The 24,113-nt window shown below is 35.7% G+C and overlaps 1 protein-coding gene across 1 annotated transcript in view; it reads left to right on the top strand.

Annotated features, from left to right (window-relative positions):
- Window positions 1–24,113, top strand: part of GPC6 (glypican 6) — a 732,688-nt gene that overhangs the window by 383,064 nt on the left and 325,511 nt on the right. The window contains exon 3 of the mRNA XM_085215637.1: window positions 19,724–20,115. Coding sequence (XP_085071763.1) covers window positions 19,724–20,115 — 392 coding nt within the window. The remainder of the gene's footprint in view (window positions 1–19,723; window positions 20,116–24,113) is intronic.

Raw genomic sequence — 24,113 nt, 5'->3', positions numbered from 1 at the left:
AGTCCAACCTTCATAATATCAGGTTACGCATGACAACCTCTTTTAGTGTCTTGTGATATGACAGGTTCTCAATTCTTTTGATTATTACAGTGGTCACATTAAAATGGCCTATGAGTCCCTCGTTGATATGCTTAATTTGCTATTGTATTTCTTCTCAAAATGCTGAGGAGATGATCATATAAAAATGAAATCCATAAAAAAAAGAAATCCATTCATTGCACACTCCTTCCAGTGGCCCTTTCTCCCTGTCCTTATTCTAATAGAAAGCTATCAAATAACCCCTAAACACATTTATGACATTCATAAGCTGTGGTTATAATCAAATGAACATGAGGAGGCAGCTATGATTCACCAGCTTGTTGCTTCCCATTGGAACTGTTTGCTCCTTTTCAGTTAACAAATCAGCAATTGCTGGAGTGGTTCACACAAATGGAATTCCAATACAGTAAGTTCAATCTTATTTTAAGGTAGTTTCAGCACAACATTTTCTTGTCAGCTTGATCCCCAAATTCTTGTCAATCACTATGCTTTTCCAGCTGGAGATTCACAAGGTCTGTTCCATGGAAAACCCCAAATCTCCATTACTCCAGAACCATTTCTGTTCCTAGGGAATGGCTCGCATCATAGAGTGTACTTGTTGCTCAGTTAGTATTTGTCGGCTTGCCTTTCTCATATCTCAGGGTTTGCAATGTTTTCTGTCATCTTTAGATATACTTAACAAGAATGTAATTAATAAAATGAAGCTCCAATGGAAATGGCATTAACACAGTGTACAGAACGGCCAGAGCTACATTTTGTGTTGTTTTTTTGTTCTTCTCCTCTCAGATATTCCTCAAAAGCTCCCATAGTTGGAAACAGCTTATAGAGTATTTTAAGATCATTGGGTGAAGAACAATAAATAAATGTAAATAATTAGTTAATTTTCTTTGAATTAGAATCATGGGTGTTAATATGCTTATTTAGAAGGCAAAACAATAATTTCAGTAAAATATAAATACTGTGGGACTGATAAAGATAAGTATGGGAAAAAAAAATACCATGCTATTGTTAATGTCTTTTTTTTTTTTTTCCCATTCTAATTTGTGGAAATGGCATAAAGTTTTAGAATGTTTTCTTGGTGGGAAAAACTGAGGAACATTTAATCCCTTAACATCAGCCCAAATTTAATTTGAGCAATCTGCATAGGTTAAGTCATTAGAAAGGCTGAACAGTCTAACTGACAATCTGTGGTTTAGCTTTTCCTATAGGGAGAGCACACACACTGGATGTGATTTTCCTTACCATGTACATTGCAGATATCTTCATCTCTTCTAGTCATTCCTTGTATTTTTATTGTCAGTGAAGAACATGAGGGTGCGCTTTATATATTCTTAATGTGTAAACCACATTAGATCAAATCAGCTGCATTCTGAGAAGTGCAATAGCATTGTGTGACTGACTTAAAAGGGACCATTCTATGACCAATTTGGATATAAATGTCAGCGCCAACAGCATCCAACATTAGAAGAGATGAATCCAAACTTATAAATAATGAAGTCATAGATCGAATTAGTTGGAGGTCACTGCATACCTAAGTTTGTTTCCAAACTCATTCTGTATCTTGCAGTCTAAACAGACAGGCAAAAGTGAGTACTATATGACCTGTCCTTCCGTGTCATGAATTGTGGCAGAATACTGAAAACATCATTTTCAGAGCCCTCAGAAAGCAATCACATGGCTAATGAACTGCACAGAATTAGCACAGGCATCACTCCCATGTATATCTTCTAAGAATGGTTTGCGCATGTGTAGGTTTTCATCTAGGCACACTTCCCCCCCAGCATAGCACAGTTTGCTATTTGAATATATCTATCTAGGACGGAGTTCTAGTAGAAAGGAAAAGTCAAGGAGTTTTTACCAGTTTTATTGTTTTATCCATTTGATTTTATTTTTTCTTATATACAAGTTGGTCGTTGCAATCTGGATGATTTGTAATAATACCAGAGAGCACTGAAGCAAAGTCTGCTGTATATCACACACAGGTATTATTCCAGAGACTATTTAGAAGTGCTATATTAGAGAAACAAACCTTTAGGATTGAAGGAAAAAAAAGAAAAAAAAAAAAAGAAAAAAAAAAGGGGTAAGAAGAATCATAAAAGGTTAAGAACTCAGGTAAAATTTAGCATTCAGTAACTGACTATAAATGTTCAAAGTACTGTTGAAGGTGATGAATGAAGAAAACCTGCTAGTATGAAATAATAGATCAGTTAGAATTTCTGACTACATATTTGTAAAAACAAACATTTTCTTGTCAACTAGGCACTTTTCTGGAAAGAAATGCACTTTTTCATATTTAGCCTACACAGTGAGAAGATGCTTACAATGCATGTTATTCCAGGGCATTGAGTTTAACAGTCAAGATTTTTAACATTATTTTTATTGTGGCATGAAAAGATTTGCAATTAAAGTTTACAGTTGTGTATCTAAGTAATGATAGTCTTAAAAGATGGCAATGAATCTGTAGTCATGCCTGTTTAAAACACTCATAGATTTATGGGTTCCTGCATTTTTATGAGAAAGATCTACAACTGTTCTATCTGATTGATGCACACTTCTGTATTTTATGAACACTTACTAAGATTGCTGTGGCTATGTCAATGTAAATAAAAATATATAGTATTGACTTTAAAAGTTACACCTCTAGCACATGCATACACCTGAGAGACCAAGCGTAATATGGAAGATATACAGCAATGCCATGTTAATCAGTAGATTATTATCTGCTTTGCCCAAACTTTCAAAGCCACATAATTTTATAAGGGTGGATTTGTTAATGGTGTAGGTGATGTGTCAGAAGTCACAATGAGAGGAAAATGGGAAAGAATCAACTGCTTTGATTCCTGTGACTCACTCTGCAAAGTTCAGGTTGCTTCAGACCTCTTCCTGAGCTCCTAGAGTTTTGTTTAATTGTTTGTTTGAGCTGGATTTCACTTTTTTTTTTTGTGGTTTTGTCTGCTCATTTATTGATTTAATATGTTTATTTAAAAGAATACCATACTTCCTTTAACTTCATGGTGGTCTTCATTATTTTGGACAGTGATGGATGAGTGTAACCTTTAAGATTGCAGACTCCAACTCCTAAAGAATTGTGTGAATAAATTCCTTGCTATAATATGATATAAATAGTTATAATTATTTTCTCTGTGCTGTTCCTTTTCTTTCTGTCTATGAACTGCTTGTATTTTGAACGTTTTTAGCAAACCTTCATGGAAAAGAGAACACCATGCTCTACTGAAAATTAAAAGTATCTGATTTTTATATCACATTTGCAAATGATCAAATTAGTAATACAAGTAATTAAATATGTTTAACAAGAATTGGCTACTAAAATACTTTATTTCTCACCATGTAGACACTTCTAGACACCTTCGTTAGAGTTTTTTTCTGGAGCAAAGTTAGAGTGAATAGAATCAGTGAAGAGAATTATGTTAGTTTTGTGGCGGGACAGAACAGTGGCTGGACAGAGCTCTGAGCAACCTGATCTAGATACAGTTGTCTGTTCATTGAAGGAGGTTGGACTAGTTGATCTGTAAAGGTTCCTTCCAACTCAAAGATTCCTTCCCACTCAATTACTATTCTATGAAATAAAAAGCAGAGTGGGACAGCAGATGATAACATGGAAGAGCAGGTAACATTTCTGCACGTTAGAGGACCAATGGCTTTTTCCTGTTCTGATCCTTTTGAGTGTCTCAATCTTTACCAAGTTAATGCACAGTAATTACCAAGTTAAGGTGCATGACAGAAAGTCTCCCATATCACATCATCAAGGCTCACCTCAGAAATTTAAAACTATTCATTAGCATTTTCCTTAAAGACTGGATAAAAAATAAAAATCAATTTGGCTGCCAGTTCAGAGATCAATATGTTACTGAATAAGGCAGGGAAAAAAACAAAGAAGTTTGGGGGCCCATCTAGGCTTCTTTCAGAGGATAATATGATGGTTTGAAACAGCAGAAACACTAGCACAGTTGATTTTCTGAGCTTTTAAAACTTATGCATAAACCTCTCTCTGATAACAGTTGCTACTTTATGTGTTATCATAATGAGACAGTGTCATTCTGTAATCTAGGAATCATTCTTTAATCTAGGATTGATGTACCATTTGAGGGGCAACAATTCACCATCAGATTCATGGTTGTTTGTTTTCCTTAAATTAAGTGTTTAGGATGTTTTTTTATTGTTATTTGAACTGTCAAAGTTTTGTCAGAGATATGAGCCTAAGGTGATGTGTTTTTTAAGTGTAAGTTTACTGGCAATGTGGTTTTTGGTTCATCAGAACTTTTTCCAGGACTTGCTCAAATGCCTGTGGCCAAAAAAAAAATTGATGTCAGAATACTGTGCTAACAAGAATCATTGCCAAATGATGAAATATTAATTCTTTTACTTTATATGCAATTATGAGAGAAGAAGCAATTATCTCTACTTTAATTGTCTCATAGATGAGTACAATTATGATGTTACTCATTCCGTTTGCGGACTGAATGTAAAAAATAATATCCCCATCATATAGTCAGAGATTTCATTTTAAAGTAAACCTTACCAGTGTTAGATATATTAAAGCAATAAAACAAGAGATTAAACTTTCATAAACAATAAGAGCTCATTGTTTTGTAAATGGATGTATAATAACGCCTTTGTAGCTCAAATGAAACCATAAAACTGACTGGGCCCCTTAGTCTTCCTGAAAACTTTTGATTTATCTTTTTAATCATTTGTTAACGCTTTTTTTATGGCAATTAGGTCTTGAAAATGGGCTCCAGTCTTTTTGCTGCATTATTCTTCTCTTATTGAACTGCTGCCACTTCTTTATGATGACAAACAATTTAGAGGTGAAAAAAAAAAAAACAAAAAATGAAGTGTATGCAGATCCCACACTACAGGAGTTTGTTACTAATGAATAAAGCAATAGCTGCTGTTGGAATGTGAGACTTAGCTTTGTCTGTGACATGTGCAGCAGAGAGTGAAACAGTAGGTATGGCCGATACATGATTGAGGCTTCTGAAAATCTCTGATTTCTTTCAAGATCTTCAACTATGTCTTATGATCAACTGTCTTATTTTCTTTTTCTTTTTTCATCTTTTTTTTCCTTTTCTCGCCCCTCTTATTTATTTATTTGTTTGCTTGTTTGCTTGTTGGGGAAGAAAAAAAAGAAAGTTGCTCAAGGCTAGGCAGTGTTAGTAGCTCCTTCTCTGTCCCCCTCATCATGTTATGGCTTCAGGGCTAACAGGAATAAAGAGCGCTAAGAACATCTTTTGTCATTGAACAAATCTGTTGACTCAAACTGCTATTTTTTATCTTTTTTTTTTTTTTTTTTTTTTTTTGTGGCCACTTCTTAGAGTAGAACAGCACTCCAGAGAAAACTGTTCTCCAAAAGAAGAAAAGTAATAATAACAGTGGTATTTCGCTTCTTATTTCCCACTTCAATCCAACCACATGGAAATACTATCCATCTCTATGTCATCAGTCTACAAAGAAGAGAGAATTTTAACCTAGGGATATTTAAATGCTGACAGAATCAAGTCCCTCATATTTTTAAAGCTTAAATGCTCTCAGTACCTTTTTTTCTTGCTTTGTTTTTCATTTCCAACATCTTGTCTTTATTTAGTTTTTATTAAACTATTTATTGAATTTCACATGAATGCATTTGAATGCATTATTTTAGCCTCTCACATCAATTACTATCTCCATCCATTTCTTTTCTCTCTTCCTGACAAATATAATTAGCATGGCTGTGCAAATAAATCTGACCTGAAAGTAAATCAAATAATAAATATTTAGATATCACAAAAGAACAAGCAAATTGCAAAGAAGCATAATCTTTGATATTTTGCATTTTGTGTGATTTTAGATGATCCACAAATCATGTCAGTCTCTCTTTGTGTTGCCAAGGTACCTTTTTAGTGTATGATATTCACTTAAATGCTGATAATTGTGTGCTGTTAGTGCAGTAGGGAATTAATAAAGAAGACTTTCAGGGCTGAGTGTAAGATTTTTCCTTTCATTTGTCTAAGCAGCTGACACTGTGTGGATGTTGCTTTTGTGGTATATAATTGTTTTTAGATCAGCTGACACTGTGGTGGGTTAGCAGTGCAGATAATAATATATGACAGTTCCTTTTGTGGAAGTTAAGAACTAGCTGATTAATTGTTGTTGTGTTAAACTCTAGAGGAAACCTTGTAATTAAACCACAAAAAGCTACATTAACATATTGTTAAGGGTCTGACTTAATCTCACAAAAGCAAGAAAATTCAAATTTAACAATGAAAAGCACGATGTTACTTGTTTTAGGCCAAGTGTTGTCCTTCCAAATGCATTTAGTCTATTGTTGTTGCTTCTATATGTCATTAGAGCAGCTGCATTTAAATCAAATTAAGTCCTTTGATTTTTCTTTGTTTGGGCTCACAGATCAGGCTTTGTATTTGGAGCTAGGACTAATGCTAGACTTCATGCTTCTGGATATATAACTTTACAGCTGAAACAGACAATGAGCTCCTTTGTAATTCTTTCATTTGAAAGTTTATTTCCTGGTAGTCTACTGGAGTACTATTAGTATATTTCTGTGCTGTATTTTGATCTATAAGGAACAAAAAAAACTATTTCTTTACTTCTTTGGAAGAAGAGGTACCTGGTTTATTTCATGGAATGCTTTTCTAGAAGCTAAAATTTTCCAAGTTTAAATACTAGTTCTTTTGGACATTACTGTAAATGATTTCTACAGTCACACCTTCCTGTCTTGTTTCACATCTCTTCAGCTGTTTTGTCTCACCTGTGTGTACTGACTGAACATTTCAAACACATGTGCAAACATACTATTGAGATGAAGTGTACCACTAACATTTGTGTAGTACAGTACTTGTGGTAATTCAGGCACTGGTGTGGAGAGGTGTCCAAAGTGGCTTCCTACCACTTTCCACACCCTCCATCCCTCCATTCAAGCCTTGACTCCTGGAGAGCTACAGGATCCACCTGCAGCCCAGGTTGTTTGTTGCCATAACCTTCTGCATGGTAGCTGGTTGGGAGCCTTGATATTCCTAAAAGGGCATGATTTGCTGTAGCTCTATTCTATGTGAACAGTTTTGGTAACATACATCTAAATTCTATGTTCTCTAGCCTGTATATTCCTATGGCAATTTTATAGCCTGTTTTGCATCTGTCATGGGTAGAAAATTACACATATCTTGATCTTGAAAATTCACACCCTCTATCAGAAAGAGATAACTCCTTCAGCTTCAAAATCCTTCTATCTCATATACCTGAAGATTATTTTCACATACATTTACAGAAAAGTAATGTTTAATGCTTAGTCTAAACAAGAGACAGAAACTTATATGTGCATCATTTCCTGACTAGATCAGAAGATTAACATGTAGTGCGTTATTTCTTTGGCAAAGAAAATTATTTCTTCTTAAAAATATGTACTATAAAATTACTTTCAAGATCTTCTTACTATAAGGGACAATAATGTCAAATGAACTGTGTCTTTAATATATATATACATATAAAAATATTTAGAAATCATTCAATCATGAAATTTAAACAATACCAATGGGTTCCAGAAATATGACTGCAGTTCTAGGAATTGACTTGATTATGAGCTGCCAAAGACAAAACATTCATTTTTCATGTCATTCTAAGGCTTAAAAACAGTAAAAGAAAATTTAATGTTATTTTCCAGTATCTAGATTTCACACTTAGTCCAGTACACATTTTAAATACATATTCTATCAACTTTTTACTACTTAGTTATTATGCAAGCTTCTCAACCACTGATTTTTAAATATGATGTAGTGGTCCTTCCCTTGGGAAGCTGAAATAATGTAATCTTACCTGAAAATGGGTTAGTAATTCTAAACCCCTACCCCTCTCTACATGCAGAAATTAAATTCTCTAGAAGAAAGACAGTTCTAAATATTTTTGAGAGGGAAAAATATTAATTCCTAGAGCATACAGTTTTGCAGTGATGTCCTGGAAAGGAGCATACAACATCCCTCTGGCTTTCTCTGACTTTTCCTGACTACTTTTAAGTGAGCTTCTGGGGTGTTTCATCTGCTTTTCCTCCTCTCTGTCCATCTCTCAGAGAGTGGTCCTGCTGTTAGCATCTGCACCCACAAATCAGGCCTGCAAACCCAGCCTCCTGGCTAACTTCTGGAAATGCTGTTGTTTACATAGACTTACATTTGTTATCTCCAGCAGGTGAGTTACACTATTTTACTTCCTTAAAATGCAGAGCTACATTTTCTGGTATTTCTGAACAGGTGCAATCTACAGCCTCAGAAGCTGCAGGAGTTTTCACCTACTTTATCTCATAGGATCTCCACTTGATGTATGGGTTACTGAAGACAGAAACTGTCATCTAGAGGAATCTTGTCTCAGTACCTGTAATAATCATATCTCTGCATATTAAACACATGACATAAATATTTGATATTTAAACGCATTTACATAGCTTTGCTTGGCTATTGCATTAAAAATGGTCCCTCACAAGCTGCAGATCTCTAAACTCTTAACTACTCTACATACTATATGGTTGCCATGATGCTAGTAAGATTTTTTTGCTTTATGATCAAACAGGTGTTTAAAATTCAAAGCATTCAATATGCTCATTATTATTGTAATTTCTATGTCTTCCTGTAAATGCTAGGAAAAACTTTTCAACCATCCAAGCACCACACACCTAAGATGCACTTTTAGCAAAGTTGTCAGCTGCGTGCTGAATGAGTATCTCACTATTTTTGCTGAAGCTAGACCCTTGCCGAACTCTGCCTTTTGGGGCCCACTTAATTTGAAATAGTTGGAGTGCTGCACAGGAGCTAGATGCAGAAGGATACAAAAACTACATTGGCAAATGATCTGTCAAGTGACCCATGAACAAAATCGAGATTGAGTTGCCCTTTGAAATAAACCTATTTGAATTTTATTATCTCTAGAGCACCTTGTGTCTCTAATCTTGTGAAAGGTTAGTATTCCATCCATCAGAGCAAGATTAGAGCTCTAGCTGATGCCTGTGCTTGATGATAACCGACGCAGCAGTTAGGACTGGAGAAGAGATTCATTACCATCAGCAGTTCAAAGAAAGAATGGGTAAACAGATGAGCAGGAAAGTAGGTTCACAGTACTGACCACGTATATTCCAGGTCAGGATAGCAGAAATCAAAGGAGCAGAATGTCAGTGGAGATTTAAATCGTTTAACAATAACCCAAGTAAGGCAATGTTGTCTTACTCTCATCCTTTTATTTTGTGTCACTGATTAGCGGACCCAAAAGTCTGCTGCCTACCAGGTTGAAATGATAACTACTTCCTCTGCATATCTATCAAGAAATAAAAAAGCTAAAATTAAAGGAATAAATGAGAACAACTTTTTAAAAAAAATATTCCGGACTCATGAGCAGATTAGGTATCCGTCTGACAGAACAACATGCATAGGCAGAAGTGTGAGAAGCAGATTCTGTGATATTAAAAAATAATGATCTATTTTTATTAATTCAGAAGTTTTCCTTCTCCTACCTTAGGTAAAAATCATTTCTGACATGTTATGTCTTTGAAAGCATATGTGACATTTTGAATAAGCCTTAGTGAAGGGACATTGTTTTTCTATGTCCTTGCTTATCTGAACTTTCCAAATTTTATATTATGCTCTGAGTTGTCTCTATGATTGAGTTAATAATAGTATGACCTCATTTCTCCATTTAAAAACAGAAATATGATTAAGTTCTTCATTGTTCTGTTGAAAAGTCACTTCAACCTATGCGTTACTTCAAGAATAGGAGTGTAATCTAAAGGATGAGAATGTATATATTTTTCTAATCTTTTAGTTCCTCTTAATAGACCTGGATACTTGCCTCTGGCTTTTTCATCCATCCAGAACAGATCATGTATTTACTATCTCACATTTGGCAGTAAAGAATAATAAGAGGCTCTTCAGACCTCACACCAGTGTATCAGCCAGCAGCAAAATAACATGAAACTAAATTTTTTATTTGCTGTCAAACTTCACAGCAATGCAAAGGAAAAAAAAAGTAGGAAAAAAAAAGGAGAGCATATCTGAGATTTTTCAAAGAAAAGAGTATGTTATGTTAATACAATAAAATAGTGGTATACAGAGCAGCCTCTACAGATTAGTCACAACATGAAAAAAAAATAATAATAATGCCGAAGTAAATTTCAATTTGCAATAGATTGTATTAATTCTAGGAATATAAGAAATGATGATTTCCAGCTAAATCAGCCTATCAGCCTAAATCAGAGCCTGTGAGAGAATGTACGAACTTTGACGGCTCCACAAAATAAGCAAAAATATTTAGCAGAGGTCAAAGGAACAGGAACACTTCTCTTACAAGGAGAGGCTGAGAGAGCTGGAATTGTTCAGCCTGAGGAAGAGGAGGGTGCAAAAACCGCAGGTTCTGTTCAGTGGTGCCCCATGCCAAGATAGGAGACATGGACACAAACTGTACCCCAGGAGGCTCCCTCTGAAAACCAGGAGCTGTGCTGTGCTGTGCGGGTGCCGGAGCACTGGCACAGGCTGCCCAGAGACTGTGGGGAAGCCGTCTGGCTGTGGGCCTGGGCACCCTGCTCTGGATGGTGCTGCTGGAGCAGGGACTGGGACACGGGGACACACAGGGTCCTGCCCACCTCAGCCAGGCTGGGGTGCTGTGAATTTTAAAGCAAAATATGTAGTTACAACTGCAACTAACACAAATAAGCATGAATTTGTAATGTTAACTAAATGCTCCAAGACATAGAATCATAGAATCACTCAGGTTGGAAAAGACCTTAAAGATTATCAAGTCCAACTACAACCTAGCCATAATACCCTAACAACCCTCCGCTAAATCATGTCTCTGAGCATCATATCCAAATGGTTTTTAAACACATGCAGGGACGGTGACTCAACCACCTCCCTGGGGAGCCTATTCCAGTGCTTAACCACCCTCCCTGTAAAGAAGTTTTTCCTGATATCCAGCCTAAACTTCCACTGGCACAGCTTGAGGCCATTTCCCCTTGTCTGTCACCTGTCACCAGTGAGAAGAGAGCAACCAAATTAAATACATATTGTGGCCATGTGGCAACTATTGCAATTATTGTGACATTAAACAACAACAACAACAATAAATCAATTGAAATGTATTATATTTATACATATTATGGTCAAATCTGAGTGAATATCTATTCTGTACAAGAGTTGAATATATGACTAATAAAATAATTTTTTTTCAATGAAAGTGGAGAAAATTTCCTAGATAATATATTGAATGAACAATATAATTTAACACTGAACCCTAATATAAAAATCACCTGTTGGAACACATTTTTAGTTATATGACTTGTAAAAGAAGTACTTAAAGTATAAGACCATCTAGGGTACATAAAATTATAATGTACTACTTATGATGTTTCCTATTGTGGAAAGGGAACAAGTATCACCTGGTAGATAACACACCTAGTTTTTCAATTTTAATGAAGTTAACACTTCTTTTAATGAGAGCTCAAATGTCATTTCTGTCCTCAAAAAAGGAAGTGTGTTGTCTCAATTGAAATTCAGAAAAGTATTTTTTTTTCTGTCCTTTCCAAAGCATCAATGTTGTCCACTTGTGGTTAATCACCTCAATGTAAAAAAAGCTAATTAGATTTCAGTGTTTTCCTCTGGCTAGTCAGAACCTCCTCTCATGTGAGTAAATCTGCCCTTAGTCAAACTGTCTTCTCTGAGAATAATCAAGAAGGCATTCAGTGGCTTCAATTCCACATTACTACCTGGCAGAGCACCTTACCCCTGTGTGCCCAACCTGCTGGGTTGCCTGGGCTGCATTCAGCAAACAGGAATTGTCTTGGGCCACATATAAAATATAGAGTAAATTTAATGTGTATAAATGAGAAAAGTTTTTTGTTTTTTTTTTTAATGTATTTTTTTTTTTTATTAAGACATAAAAAACAGAGAACAAAAACATAAAACTGGTGGGATGTCTGAGCTTGTTTTTGTGAAAGTAACATATCAGGCTGGTTCAATGGCAGTAATTGCCATTTCCAGTGAGTTCTCAAGGTGATCATCAGAGATTTTTGATAATTACTACTCCTCCTGCTCTTCATTCTTGACAATGATAATTTACAAATGTACATCTTGCCCAAAAGTGATGACATGAATAAGGCATGACTGTGAAGTGAGTGGTATTTTTCTCTGGTGATAGAGGTGTTATAAAATTTGGTAAAGAGATATGATCAAATTTTTCTTTGAATGTCTGATTGCAGTTCTACACAGTCCTTGTGAAAATTCACAGGTTATGTATTTATGCTGACTTCAGTGATATTATATTCATTATCAATACCTGTAATGAAAACGGCAAGTAGAACTATATCTGTAGCATCAGAGCTGCCACCACGATGATGCAGCAGTAGGGGGTGGGCCACAGCACTAGCTGTGCTGGGCCTCATACAGCCCACAGGCCACAGATTAGACATGCCTTACCTTTGATCACCACAGAACTGAGTTTAACAATAGTAAATAGCACTTCTGTTTTGGGACTTGCTTGTTAAAACAGTGTCGTTTTTTCCCCCTTCTCTACCAGTGTCTTCTGGTCCAAAGCATATTGTCCCATATTTTAGAAATAAAAAAAAAAAAAAATTAAAAAATCTTCCAGTAAGTTTAAATGATTGTTGTAGGGTTTTCATTCAGGGTGTTAGATGGTAAATCTCACTAACTATTGAACTGAATATAGCCCCTAGAGTTGAATAGAGAAAAACAAAAATAGGTTCTGTATTTTAAAACCATCATTTCACCGAGTCCTATAGTTTATATATTGTTAATATCATTTTCATGAAAGCATTAAATGTTTTTCAGAAGAAACTGTGCTGACTCATGAATTTTTAATGAAGCATTATGCATTTATCTGAACATATGTTATAAAATTCATCATTCCCAAATTCACAGATATCCATGAAATGCTATGTCTCTCTTTGCTCATAGATATTCTTAACAGTATTACTGTTGCAAGTGTTTAAGTGCCCAGTCATAAATATCCTAGAAGTTGGCCTTACGATGCCGTGTAACATTTTGCTTGCATTTTATGAGTACTTCACTTGGGCTTTTCTCACTTGATAATGAAAGTTGAACCTTCAGAATATCTATGAACCTTAGCGTATGTATGAATGACTTGAAAAGCTATCACATTGTTTCCTTTTTATTTTTAGTATTTTCTTTCTTGTTTATCACCATAAGCTCAAGAAATGTTTTGAGGAGTTCTTAGGAATTTCAGCTTTTGTAATTATTATGGAGGATACATCAACATAAATTACCAGATGCAAAAGAATATGAATTGAGATTCTAGTAAAGATTTCAAAAACTATGTTTTAATATCTAATTTCATAATTTTCAAGCGAAAGTTGTATGTTTCACCTTATTGCAGGATTATCTATGAAGACTCAATGGCAGGATCAAGTTTCATTTTAGACATGCTGAAATGTTAATAAATGAACTCTTGTGGAGAAGAAATAGTAAGTTTAGCATTTAAAGGCTGCACCTGCACCTACTGAAGTTGTAATAATATTCACATTGACTTCAGTGTGGTACAATAAGGTGTTATAGGCTAACATCAATGCATGTAATCAGCCTTGAATAGATGATAGCTCCTCTAACTGCATATTAATGTTCATTTGTGCAAAAACTTCTTTGTACACTGATGTTAAATAATGCTTTCAAATATTTGTTAGATTGGATTCACATTCTGCTAATGGTGGTTGATTTTTGAATAGCATTTTTCTCACTTGTTTGACCTAACCTGTCCAACCTAGCCCAGGATAGAAGTTTGTTTCCTCCCCACCCTCCTGCCCATCATCTAAGCACATGGCAGTGCTATTTTCTTTGTCTCCATGCTGCAGAGTGGGGGGTGGGTGAACATGAAGCCTTCAGTCTCCCTTTTCTCTGGTTCTCCTTTTTTCCTTGTAACAGCCTATCTCAAGCTTACAGAGTGGGCATGGCCTAGGAAACATAGTGAGGAAGAAGTCATAGACTGTGGTAAGGAGGTAAGGAAAAAGACTGCTGTGAATCATCTTCCATTATAAAGTTTCACAGTAGTCTGAGAAGTGAAAGTATTAAATAGAGGAGAGTGACCTTCACCTTCACTCACAACCTTTGAGATTACACTGACTCCTAAAAATATTAATAGTGTCCAAAAGATTTCTTAATCTTACGATATTTATAGCTATAAGACACTCTAGAAGAGCTATCAATATCCATTATCAGCTAAGTCATTTCACCCATAGATGGTTTTATCCAGGGTACAGGTGGAGGATGTAAATCACCTATTCTGAAATTTGCAAGTACAGAACACATTTAATTATCTGACCTGTCTTTCTTATCCTTAAATGTGATGTTTATATATTCAGAATGAGTTATGAGGACATAAAAAGAGGAAAAAAACTTTCAACAGATCTCATAACACTGCAAAATTTGTTGTTCCTAATGGGAGGTGAAATTTGTTTCCCAGTTGTGAGCAGTGAGTATTCTAAAGGTCAAAGCTATAAGGGAATTTTAAAATCAGTTATTCAAACTTACTGAAATGTAATACCAATACTCTGATAGTTTCATGCATACAATTTGTTTGGTCTTGAATATAAATACAAATGCAGTGTCAAAAATAGAGAGGGAAAATAATCTGGTGTAAGTATTCTTACAGCAATTTTTTCTCAATCACAAAGTAAAATTGGGTTCTTTTATGTCTTGAAAGTTTAGTTATTGTTTGGAAAAATGTCTCTGGAAACCTAAAATAAATAGTAAGAAGATGAAAAAACAAAACAGAACAGAACTAGTTCAGATTAATTTCAATAGAGTTTCAATGAGATAAATCACGACTTTCACTACTTAGTATCATCGTGGAATATCTTTTTTTTTGGGGGGGGGGGGAGGGGAGAATTAAGAAAACACCTTTTAAAGCATCCTGTAGAAAGGTACTATGTTCATTAGAACAAGTCTTTTCTTCATGAACAAAGAAAGACATAGAGCATTGAAGAAAAGAATGTGATCGTCATTGATGTATGTCATCAATGTAAGTATGTAAAGATCCCTTTTTATCCCAAATGACAGTCAGCTTATGTGAATTCTAAAACACCTCTTATCATCAGCCATATCACTAGGTCTGTTAAAAGGGATCAAATGAATTTAGGTACCTGAATTCCATATGCTGTAGGGCATAGACATCTTCACAGTAAATGGTTGATTACTAGAATTTATGAGCAACTTAAAAATCAACACCCACAAGCAGAAAAAAGCTACAATGGGAAATTATTTGTATGTGGTGGTGTTAGTGTCAATGAGGAGCAACATCACTATGCCACCCTGGACAATGTTTTCTGTAAAGGCTGATGAAAAATCACACACGCATCTGGCAAGAATCTCTGTAGACTTCTCTGCAATTGTGTTTTCTCAGGTAGCAGCGATACTGGATATCCAGCACACCAAGTGCACCATAGTATAACATTCAAATCTAAAGATCTGCAAAATACAAAAAATGCACAGAATACATCATGAATAAACAAAATTGCCTTTTAGTATTTTAGTTTTAATTCTTGTACATGTATCTTTGTTTTCAAGACTCAAGCAGCAAATTATTTCTAGCTTTGCAAGTTGTTCTCCAGACATTGTTTTTGCTTATCCTACATATGGAAACAAAATGAAGGGAACTTATCAGTCTGGGAATTGACATAGAATATCAGCTGATGCACAATACAACTTTATTTAGCCAATTATTGTCTCTAGATGGTTGTGATTATATTATTTTGAAGGGAGTTATTGCACTATGCCATGCTGCAATATTATCACCAATCTTGATCTGCTGATGTGGTGACAACTAGCTCACAGGTTGAATTAAATTCTAATTAGAGTGAGAAAGTCAGCTTTCAGCTGACAGTGCAGTATGAGAACTAAGACCCGACTTTTAATAAGCACATTACATACTATCCAGTAGGGGACACTAACTAATGCATCATGTCCTTTCACTGAGTTGTCTTATCATAGACTAGAGGTTTAATAAGAATAAACTTTATTTGCAGAGACTGTTGTTATCAATTTTCCTTCTAAAATGTACAGCTAATTTTTAAAAATAGTTGAAGTGTTTTCTATTGATCACAAACCCATCATTTAAGTCCATGTAGTGAATGTAATGGTTTCAAATCACATTGTTTGTTTTTTCTTTTCAGTTCTTTGCATTGTAGCTCAATACGCCTTTGACATTATACTTCTGAATTTCTTCAATAGTGGACCTGAACTGTCTGCCTGATGAACATCTGTCTAATAAATGGAAGCTGTATAAAAATGAGTTTGTAACATAACACACACCCAGGACATATTCTATCATATAAAAGCATTTCCATTTAAAATTACAAAAAATTATTTCCAGCATTAACACTGCTCATGACAACCAGTTTTGGCAGCAAAAAAAGTTTAAAGGATATATATGTTCAAACTCTGTGCAGCTCTGTCTTATATAGATTCTCCTCTCCAACACTAGTACTTGAGTGCCTTCCAGAAGCACATTAAGCAATGTGATTAATGTCTGTCTCGTTTTTGTTCTTTTACTTTGAGCTGAAATATTATTTTTCAAAAGGTAGCTGCAAGTTGATGAAATATCATCTTTGCAATGAACATAGAATCTTTAAATTACTATGAACACCGTGGAAAAAAATCAGCCAGTGTAGAAGCAAGTACAGTTTCTCTGGATGTAGCTGGACAAGTGCCAGTTATGTCAGGACAGAGTAACTGTACAAGAGCAACACAAAGCACTCTACTTTCTTAATGTATGGAAGATTTCCTGGCTGAGAAAGAGATCCTTCACAACAGTATTCATTTTGCTGGACAGGAATAGATTAAGATGTTTTCTAATCAATACAACAGGACTTCTCTCTCAAACGGAATGAAGTGTCCAATTTTGCTAGTGGTAGTGCATTATTTTCCTAATCCTGTATAGAGGTACTGATGAAGATAACACTTAAACTCTTTTGTATCGAGGCATATGGAAGACAAAAGGCCTAACTTTTTAGTGGCATAGAGACCTATGAGAAGATTTAAAATTAAATAAACACATTGCTATTCAGAGAGTACATCACCTTTCCCATAGAATGTATAAGTCTGGTGTCACATTTAGACTAGCATGCGATATAAGACTGTACATTTACTGATAATGTTGTAGAAGTAAGGAATAAGAGTCCAACCCTCCTTAAAAGCTCTTGTTAATTTCTAAGAAACTGACTGTGAGATTGCCATATGATATGCCTGTGCAAAGAAATAAAAGGCAAACAATCTCTGACCAGAGAAGCTGTGAGCAACTGAAACTCTTATGCTTCACTGTGACAGACTTAACACAATCTTTCCAGATGAGTGGTGCAATTCTCAGCATAGCTATGGATTGGAGGAGCCAACATTTAAATTCCTTTAAATTCCTTTAAATTCCTTAAATTCTTGTGATATACACATTGTAATGGGAGAGAATTTGAGGGGTCTAGATTCACTGCTTTTGTGATTGCCTTTCACAATTGCCATTCAATTGTGGTCTAAAATCTTGGCTTGAGTCTTAAAATAGACTTTAATTTGAGCCCCAAATTCTCAGCCATCTTTTTGTCTTCCAGAACATATGAGCAGAGAGTTAGATGTATTCAGCAATACAGACAGCATTCATTATTTCTTAGAAGAAGAAATGCTGGCTGTGTAAAATAGTAGTCAGTGATTCAGACATCAAGGATATCAATATGTCAGGGTGGGAGGTGAAAAACAATTTTGTTTTGTTTTTGTTATTCTCTAAAACTGATTTGTCAGAATTAGTGGGTAATTTGGAAAAACAACAGAGAATACCTCTGAAGTGTATATTGTGGACCTCAAGTTACTCTATAGCAACAGAGAAGAACAAGGTTTGGGGTTTTTTGGGGGATTTTGTTTGTTTGTTTGTTTCCCTTCATAAACTTTTTGGTGAAAGCATATTCTTTTCCAGACAGAATTTATGCCATCTAAAAAGCTACGATTTTGATGACAGCTTAGACATTGATACACTTCTTAGAATGTATTTTCCCTTTAATGAGTGCTTTGATGTAGTGAGTATGTTTTCAGTGTTCCATGTATGCATTTTTCATGGTAACTCTTTTGCAGTTATCTAGGAGATCAAAGACTGCAACTCTGCACTGTTTCTGCCAAAAGGGAGTTGCTCCTTTCTCACAGTATCTGTGCAGCCACTGTGTTTGGAAAAGTCAATTTTCAAGTGATCTCCGTTGTACATCCTCATATTTAGTGCATAATTTTTCTTTGGTGCTCTTAATTGTCATTGTGTCTTTAGCACTGAAATGATTCTGCATTTTCATGAGTCTCTGTAGCCACAGCAGGGTTATTTATCAAAAGGGTATTCACATCATATCATTAGCCAAAACTATAAGAAGCCAGCGTGTCCCTGCAGAGAGCACACACAGATGTGTCTATGGACAACCACCGCGCATTTAGAGTCTGGCATCCTAGAGCTGGCTGTGTGATTACTCCTGCATATGTGTGAATCATTTCATAGCAGCAAATATACATGTTTTGCCAAGGCTGTTGCCATCTCTTCCATGCTGTCTGCAATGCCCCATTTACAGACAACAGCAATCACTGACCCCCTTTTCCAAAGGAGATTTAAGAAGGGTGACAAATTGATTCTGTAGGAATATGGGATCCTCTATAAAACAAAAGCAGCAGTGTTTGCTTTTGTCAGATACATTTAAAAAATGACTATAATCTCAGTGAATTCCTTGGGAAAAAACTTAAGTGACATACAGCAGATAAAGGATAGAAGCGAAAGAGATGATTGCACATTTCCAATGTACAAAGAGCTATTTCAGGGATCTCTACTGTGATTGGTACTGTGATTGGCTCATTTCCCAGTAATAATAAATTCCAGAAATCAAAACTTAGAAATAGGTAATGGTACAGGCCTGAGTAGAGAAGATGCACAGAAGTAGTAAAGTATGAAATGCATTTAAAAACATAAAGTCTGCTACTCCAGTACAACTAACACGAATTGAAATTAGTAGTCTGACACAGATGGTAGAAGGTTCTAGTAAAGTACTTCAATAGAGTAGTAGATTATTGAAAATGCTAACATTTTCTTAGTATTTCCTAACCAAATAATACTTTTAATGGATATTCTGCTCATTTCCAGCATTCAAGAATATTTGTGAATTAATTTTCTGCTTTATTTCTATAGCATTCCTCTATACTGTCACAACTACACCTTAATAGAACCTATCATTGTCTAGTTATTTTAAAATTTTTACAATTTCAGTTCTGTCATCATATTAATGACTTGACGTTTAGCATATCAGATTCAGTATACTGGCTGTGAAAGATTTTGCAAGAGTTTGGGATATCTGCATTAAATCATAAGTGGAGCGGAAATGGAGGTACACTCATTGAAATTATTTAAGAGTATTTTTGGTGTTCAGTGTTACGGTGCTACATCTTTTTACCTTCTTGGGAAATCCGGGATATACTTTGTTTTTCTTTGCCTCTACAAAAAAAAAAAAAAAAAGCTATTTCTTATCTAAATAGATTAATTTGAATAGCAAAGTGTAGTGACAACATATTAGGACAAACCTTACTAATGTTAACACAGGAATGCAATCAAGAAACCATTTATGCTTTACTAATATCTCCTTGTTAATGTCTCCTTGTTTACTTTGCAGAATTTTTCCGAGAACTTCTTGAGAATGCAGAAAGGTCCTTAAATGATATGTTTGTACGGACATACGGCACACTGTATATGCAGAACTCAGAGGTGTTCCAGGATCTCTTCACAGAACTGAAGCGTTATTACACGGGAGGCAATGTGAACTTGGAGGAAATGCTGAATGATTTCTGGGCTCGGCTGCTGGAGAGGATGTTCCAGCTCATAAACCCCCAGTATCATTTCACTGAGGACTACTTGGAGTGTGTAAGCAAGTACACAGACCAGCTGAAACCATTTGGAGATGTACCCAGGAAGCTGAAGGTTCAAGTGACTAGAGCATTCATTGCTGCACGGACCTTTGTTCAGGGGCTGACAGTAGGCAGAGAGGTTGCAAACAGAGTATCCAAGGTAATCTGAAATCAGAGTTTCTTAAGTTTGAATTTGCTCCAAATTTAATAGACAATCAAAATATGATTATGCTTGTTTTTTTTAATATTGTGTTGATTTTTTGGGTTTATGCATGTGTGTGTGTACTGGTATGCACATATTGAGTATGTAGGTAGAGAGAATGGTTGTATTTCATTCCTTCTGGAGATATTATGGCAATACTGACTGGAAATCATTTCCCTGTGCTTAAGACGCAAGGAAATATTGATATACATCAATTTTATATCACATCATTAGTAATTCAAAACCAGCAACGTATATAAAAGATTATAGTTATGATCAGAATTAAATTGCTTAAAGTAAATTTATGCTGCTTCTTTCTAGGACAGCAGAGCCCTCATAGCATTCATTCATCATGCAACTGGACGGTGGATTTCATTAGAAATGTCTAGTTATGTTCTTGATGTGACCACTACTGACACTTCTGGAACTTGAGCTTTCCCTAAAGACAATTTGACTCACATTTGTGTTAGTTTTAATTATTTATCGATGCAAATATTTATGACAATTTTAGTCCTAGAGGGCTACGCATAATTAAAGCTATGTAATAAAAAAGCAACACACACACAAAAATAATCCATTTGGGTACCAGAAATGTGCCTGATTACTTTATCTTACATAGTGTTTCAAAATCAGATATACTTATTTCTGAATTGCTAATCCAATTAGATGTCTGTTCTGTGATCTGGCTATTTCATGGTTCTATATTTACGTAGTTCTGGAGCTTATTAATTCATAACACCAGCACAAGATTAAGTTAAGACGGGAAAAAACAGTAGAATCACAATTAAACGCCGGACAAAAGCAGCACCATTGCTGTAGGAATGGCCTACATGAGTAGTTACGTATCAAGCATCAAAGGAACCCACATCAAGTACCATTGGCAGATGATTCTGGTCTGCAAGGAGACAAATTTATCTAATGCTTATTAGAAAGTGAGTATCTGACCAGATGTTAAGCTCAGAAAACATTCCAATTTCCTACTTCAGTACATCCATTGCTTCCCCAAGTTCTCATTTCTCAGTTATTACTGACTGATCTCTTTCATTAGATGGTTTCTTGGATGCTTGTTTTTGTTTGGTTGGTTGGTTGATTGGTTTTTTGAGTCTTTGAATTCTGTAAGAAAAATCTTTTTTGCCAGTTTGTGTCACAACTTTAAAAGAAAGAACCATCAAGTGCTTAAAAAACAGAATGGACAAATTAAAAATCAAGGGTGACCATAATCTTTTAGAAACATTTATTCATTTTAGAAGCATTTTAGAAACATTTTTAGAATCTTCTAAGTCTGCTTTTCCAACAGCCCAATAACAAGTAAATGGCTCAGTTGGGTGAAACTGGGAGAAAAAAACACTGATATCATCCTAATGAGGCCAAGCATTCAAAGGATTGTTTAGTGGGCATGGTGGTAATGAGTTGACAGTGGACTTGATGATCTTAGAGGTGTTTTCCAACCTTAACGAATAGATGATTCCATGATTTGTGATATTCTGAATTTTGAAGTGTTCAAGTAACATCCATTATGAAATACTGAATTAACTTTTCTAGACAATAACTATATACAGGAATTTGATGTTCGCCTTTTGCAACCCTTTGCATTTACAAGCTAAGCTATTCCTCTTCACCAAAAGGACTGTTTCTCTTCATTTAAATCATAGCAAGAAGGTGAAGTAGAGTGGCAGTTGATAGTGTGTCTGATGCTCAACATGATGAGGAAACTCTGGCTTCTGAACTTTCCTTATCCTGTATGATGTGATAGTTTGCAATTACAAATTCAGAAGCTACAGAGCAGAGCGAGAAGCAAGAATATGATAGAATTACATGAACACTTTGCACTAAGAAGCTAGCAAATGAAACAGATAAACCTGGTTACCTAGCTAAAATTGAACTTTCTTCCTCTCAAGTCTTTCTGGGCTACAAAGTCACCTTTGATTTTATTTCTGGCACTGCCAATTCTTGCAGTCTTTTCTAAACAACGACATGGCATTAGCCTGAATTCCCAACCCATCTAGCCTGGTTTGGGACAGATATGGTTGCTTAGCCTCTGTGCACAGAATGCATAAATCTACAACCCCAGGTTTTCTGTGAACAGCAGAGATGCCCTCATTGGTCAAGTTTTAAGTGAAAGTGCCTAGCTCTGGTATCAGTGCTGTCAGTATGAATTAGATCTTGCTGTATCAGCAGGATCAAACTGTAGGAATTAAGCCACCTAATTAATTAAATATATGTGTAATTTGTGAATCCCAAACATATTAAGGTGTTAATTGTCTGCTGAAATGTCACCTTCCCTATATATCTATATAAATATACAGAATGTTCAAGTGTCTCCTTTCTCTCACACCCCCAAAATGTTTACATCTCTCTTGTTGGGTTTTGGGGACATAAAGCCTTTCAAGAATAGGGCTTATCACCAGATTATCCACTTATCACTACTTATCACCTAAGTGATTCTAAGATCCTATAATGAGAATCATTAGCTCTGTATTCATAAGTGGAGCCTTGTGATAGTATCACTTGAAGATGATAACAGTTAGCTCAGTAATGTTCCTGATTCATGTGTGTCCATTCATGGGGAGGGGCAAGGTGGAGTGTTATTTGTTTGGTTTTTGACATTAAAGCAACGCTTTTAAATCTTTTGAAATGCTTGATAGTTTGTTCCAGATACTGTACAAGTCCTTTGCTTTATGTACAGGTAAAGAGTGATGCTCTAATAGACTACATTCAGAACACTGTATTTGGTTTTGGGCTCCTACCATGCAAGAAAGGCATTCAGTTCTGTGGAGGCCACCAGGATGGTCAAGACTGGAAAAGCTGCACTGGGATGACAAAATGTGGGACTGAGACTTGTTCCACCTGGAGGAGAGGTGGCTTATGGGTCACCTACCAATTGTGCAGGAGATCCAATGAAACACTTTATAGTGGAGAATGATGGGAAATGATGGATATGAGCTGAAACAAGAAAGAACTTGTATGTAAGGAGAAACTTTCCAACAGGAAGGCAGAGAGGCTGTGCAGTCTCCATCCATGATGGTTTTGTCCAGATTGTATAAAGCTCTCTAATATGACAAGGTCCTGTAGAGTCTGACCTCTAATCTTACCTGGCATTGAGCAGCAGGTTAGACTGGGGATCTCCTGAGCTCCCTTCCAACTCAAATTATCCCATGATCTTTATAAAATGTTAATTAAACATTTTTACTTAAATATAAAATATGCTCTGATTGACTTTCACATAAAAATCTCAGTGGGTATATTCATGCCCATAAAAATGTTTAAAATTGCTGGGTTTAGGAACTTTGTCATATGCATGTCATAGGCTTGTACAGCAGGTATAAAGAACCTCAAGTGAACCTGTATTTCTAAGAGTTATAAATATCCTGTGAAGATGCATGGATTCAGACCCCATCCATGGTGCAGTTCTTGAAGGGCTGCAGCCTATGGAAAGCCCATTTATGATCCATTTGGGAAGGATGGCATCTGATGAGAGGGTCCCCATGCTGGAGCAGTGGAAGGGAGTAACGATGAAGGACCAGCAGAGACAAGGTGTTGGAGACTGACCACAGCCCCCATCCCCTGTTCCCATGCACAGTTCAGTGGGAAGGAGTGCACAGATGGAGGGAATGTGTTTTTAGTTCGCATTAGTTTCTCCCTTCTCTAGTCCATTTTGCCTGTGATGGTAATTGGATTTCCCTGTTTTTATCTCAATCCTTGATCCCTTTCTCATTTTATTCCCACTTCCTCCTCCCTGTTCTTTTGTGTAGAGGATGGTGAGAAAACAATGTGGTGGAATTTAGCTGTCCATCAAGGTGAAACCACCACATATGTACACACTCAAGCACGTTTAAGGTAGTCAGCATATAGCTCTATCATTTCTCACTTGTAATTTGCTTACATCAGTGAGATTATATCGTAGATGCCATTTAAATAAATTGGTTTTGCTTGTATTTAGAATGTCTTTTTTTTTC

Source organism: Meleagris gallopavo, chromosome 1, assembly GCF_905368555.1.
Source record: "Meleagris gallopavo chromosome 1, MGAL_WU_HG_1.1, whole genome shotgun sequence".
NCBI lineage: Eukaryota > Metazoa > Chordata > Aves > Galliformes > Phasianidae > Meleagris > Meleagris gallopavo.
Note: the sequence above shows the minus strand (reverse complement) of the source record. Positions and strands in the feature narration are given on the sequence as shown.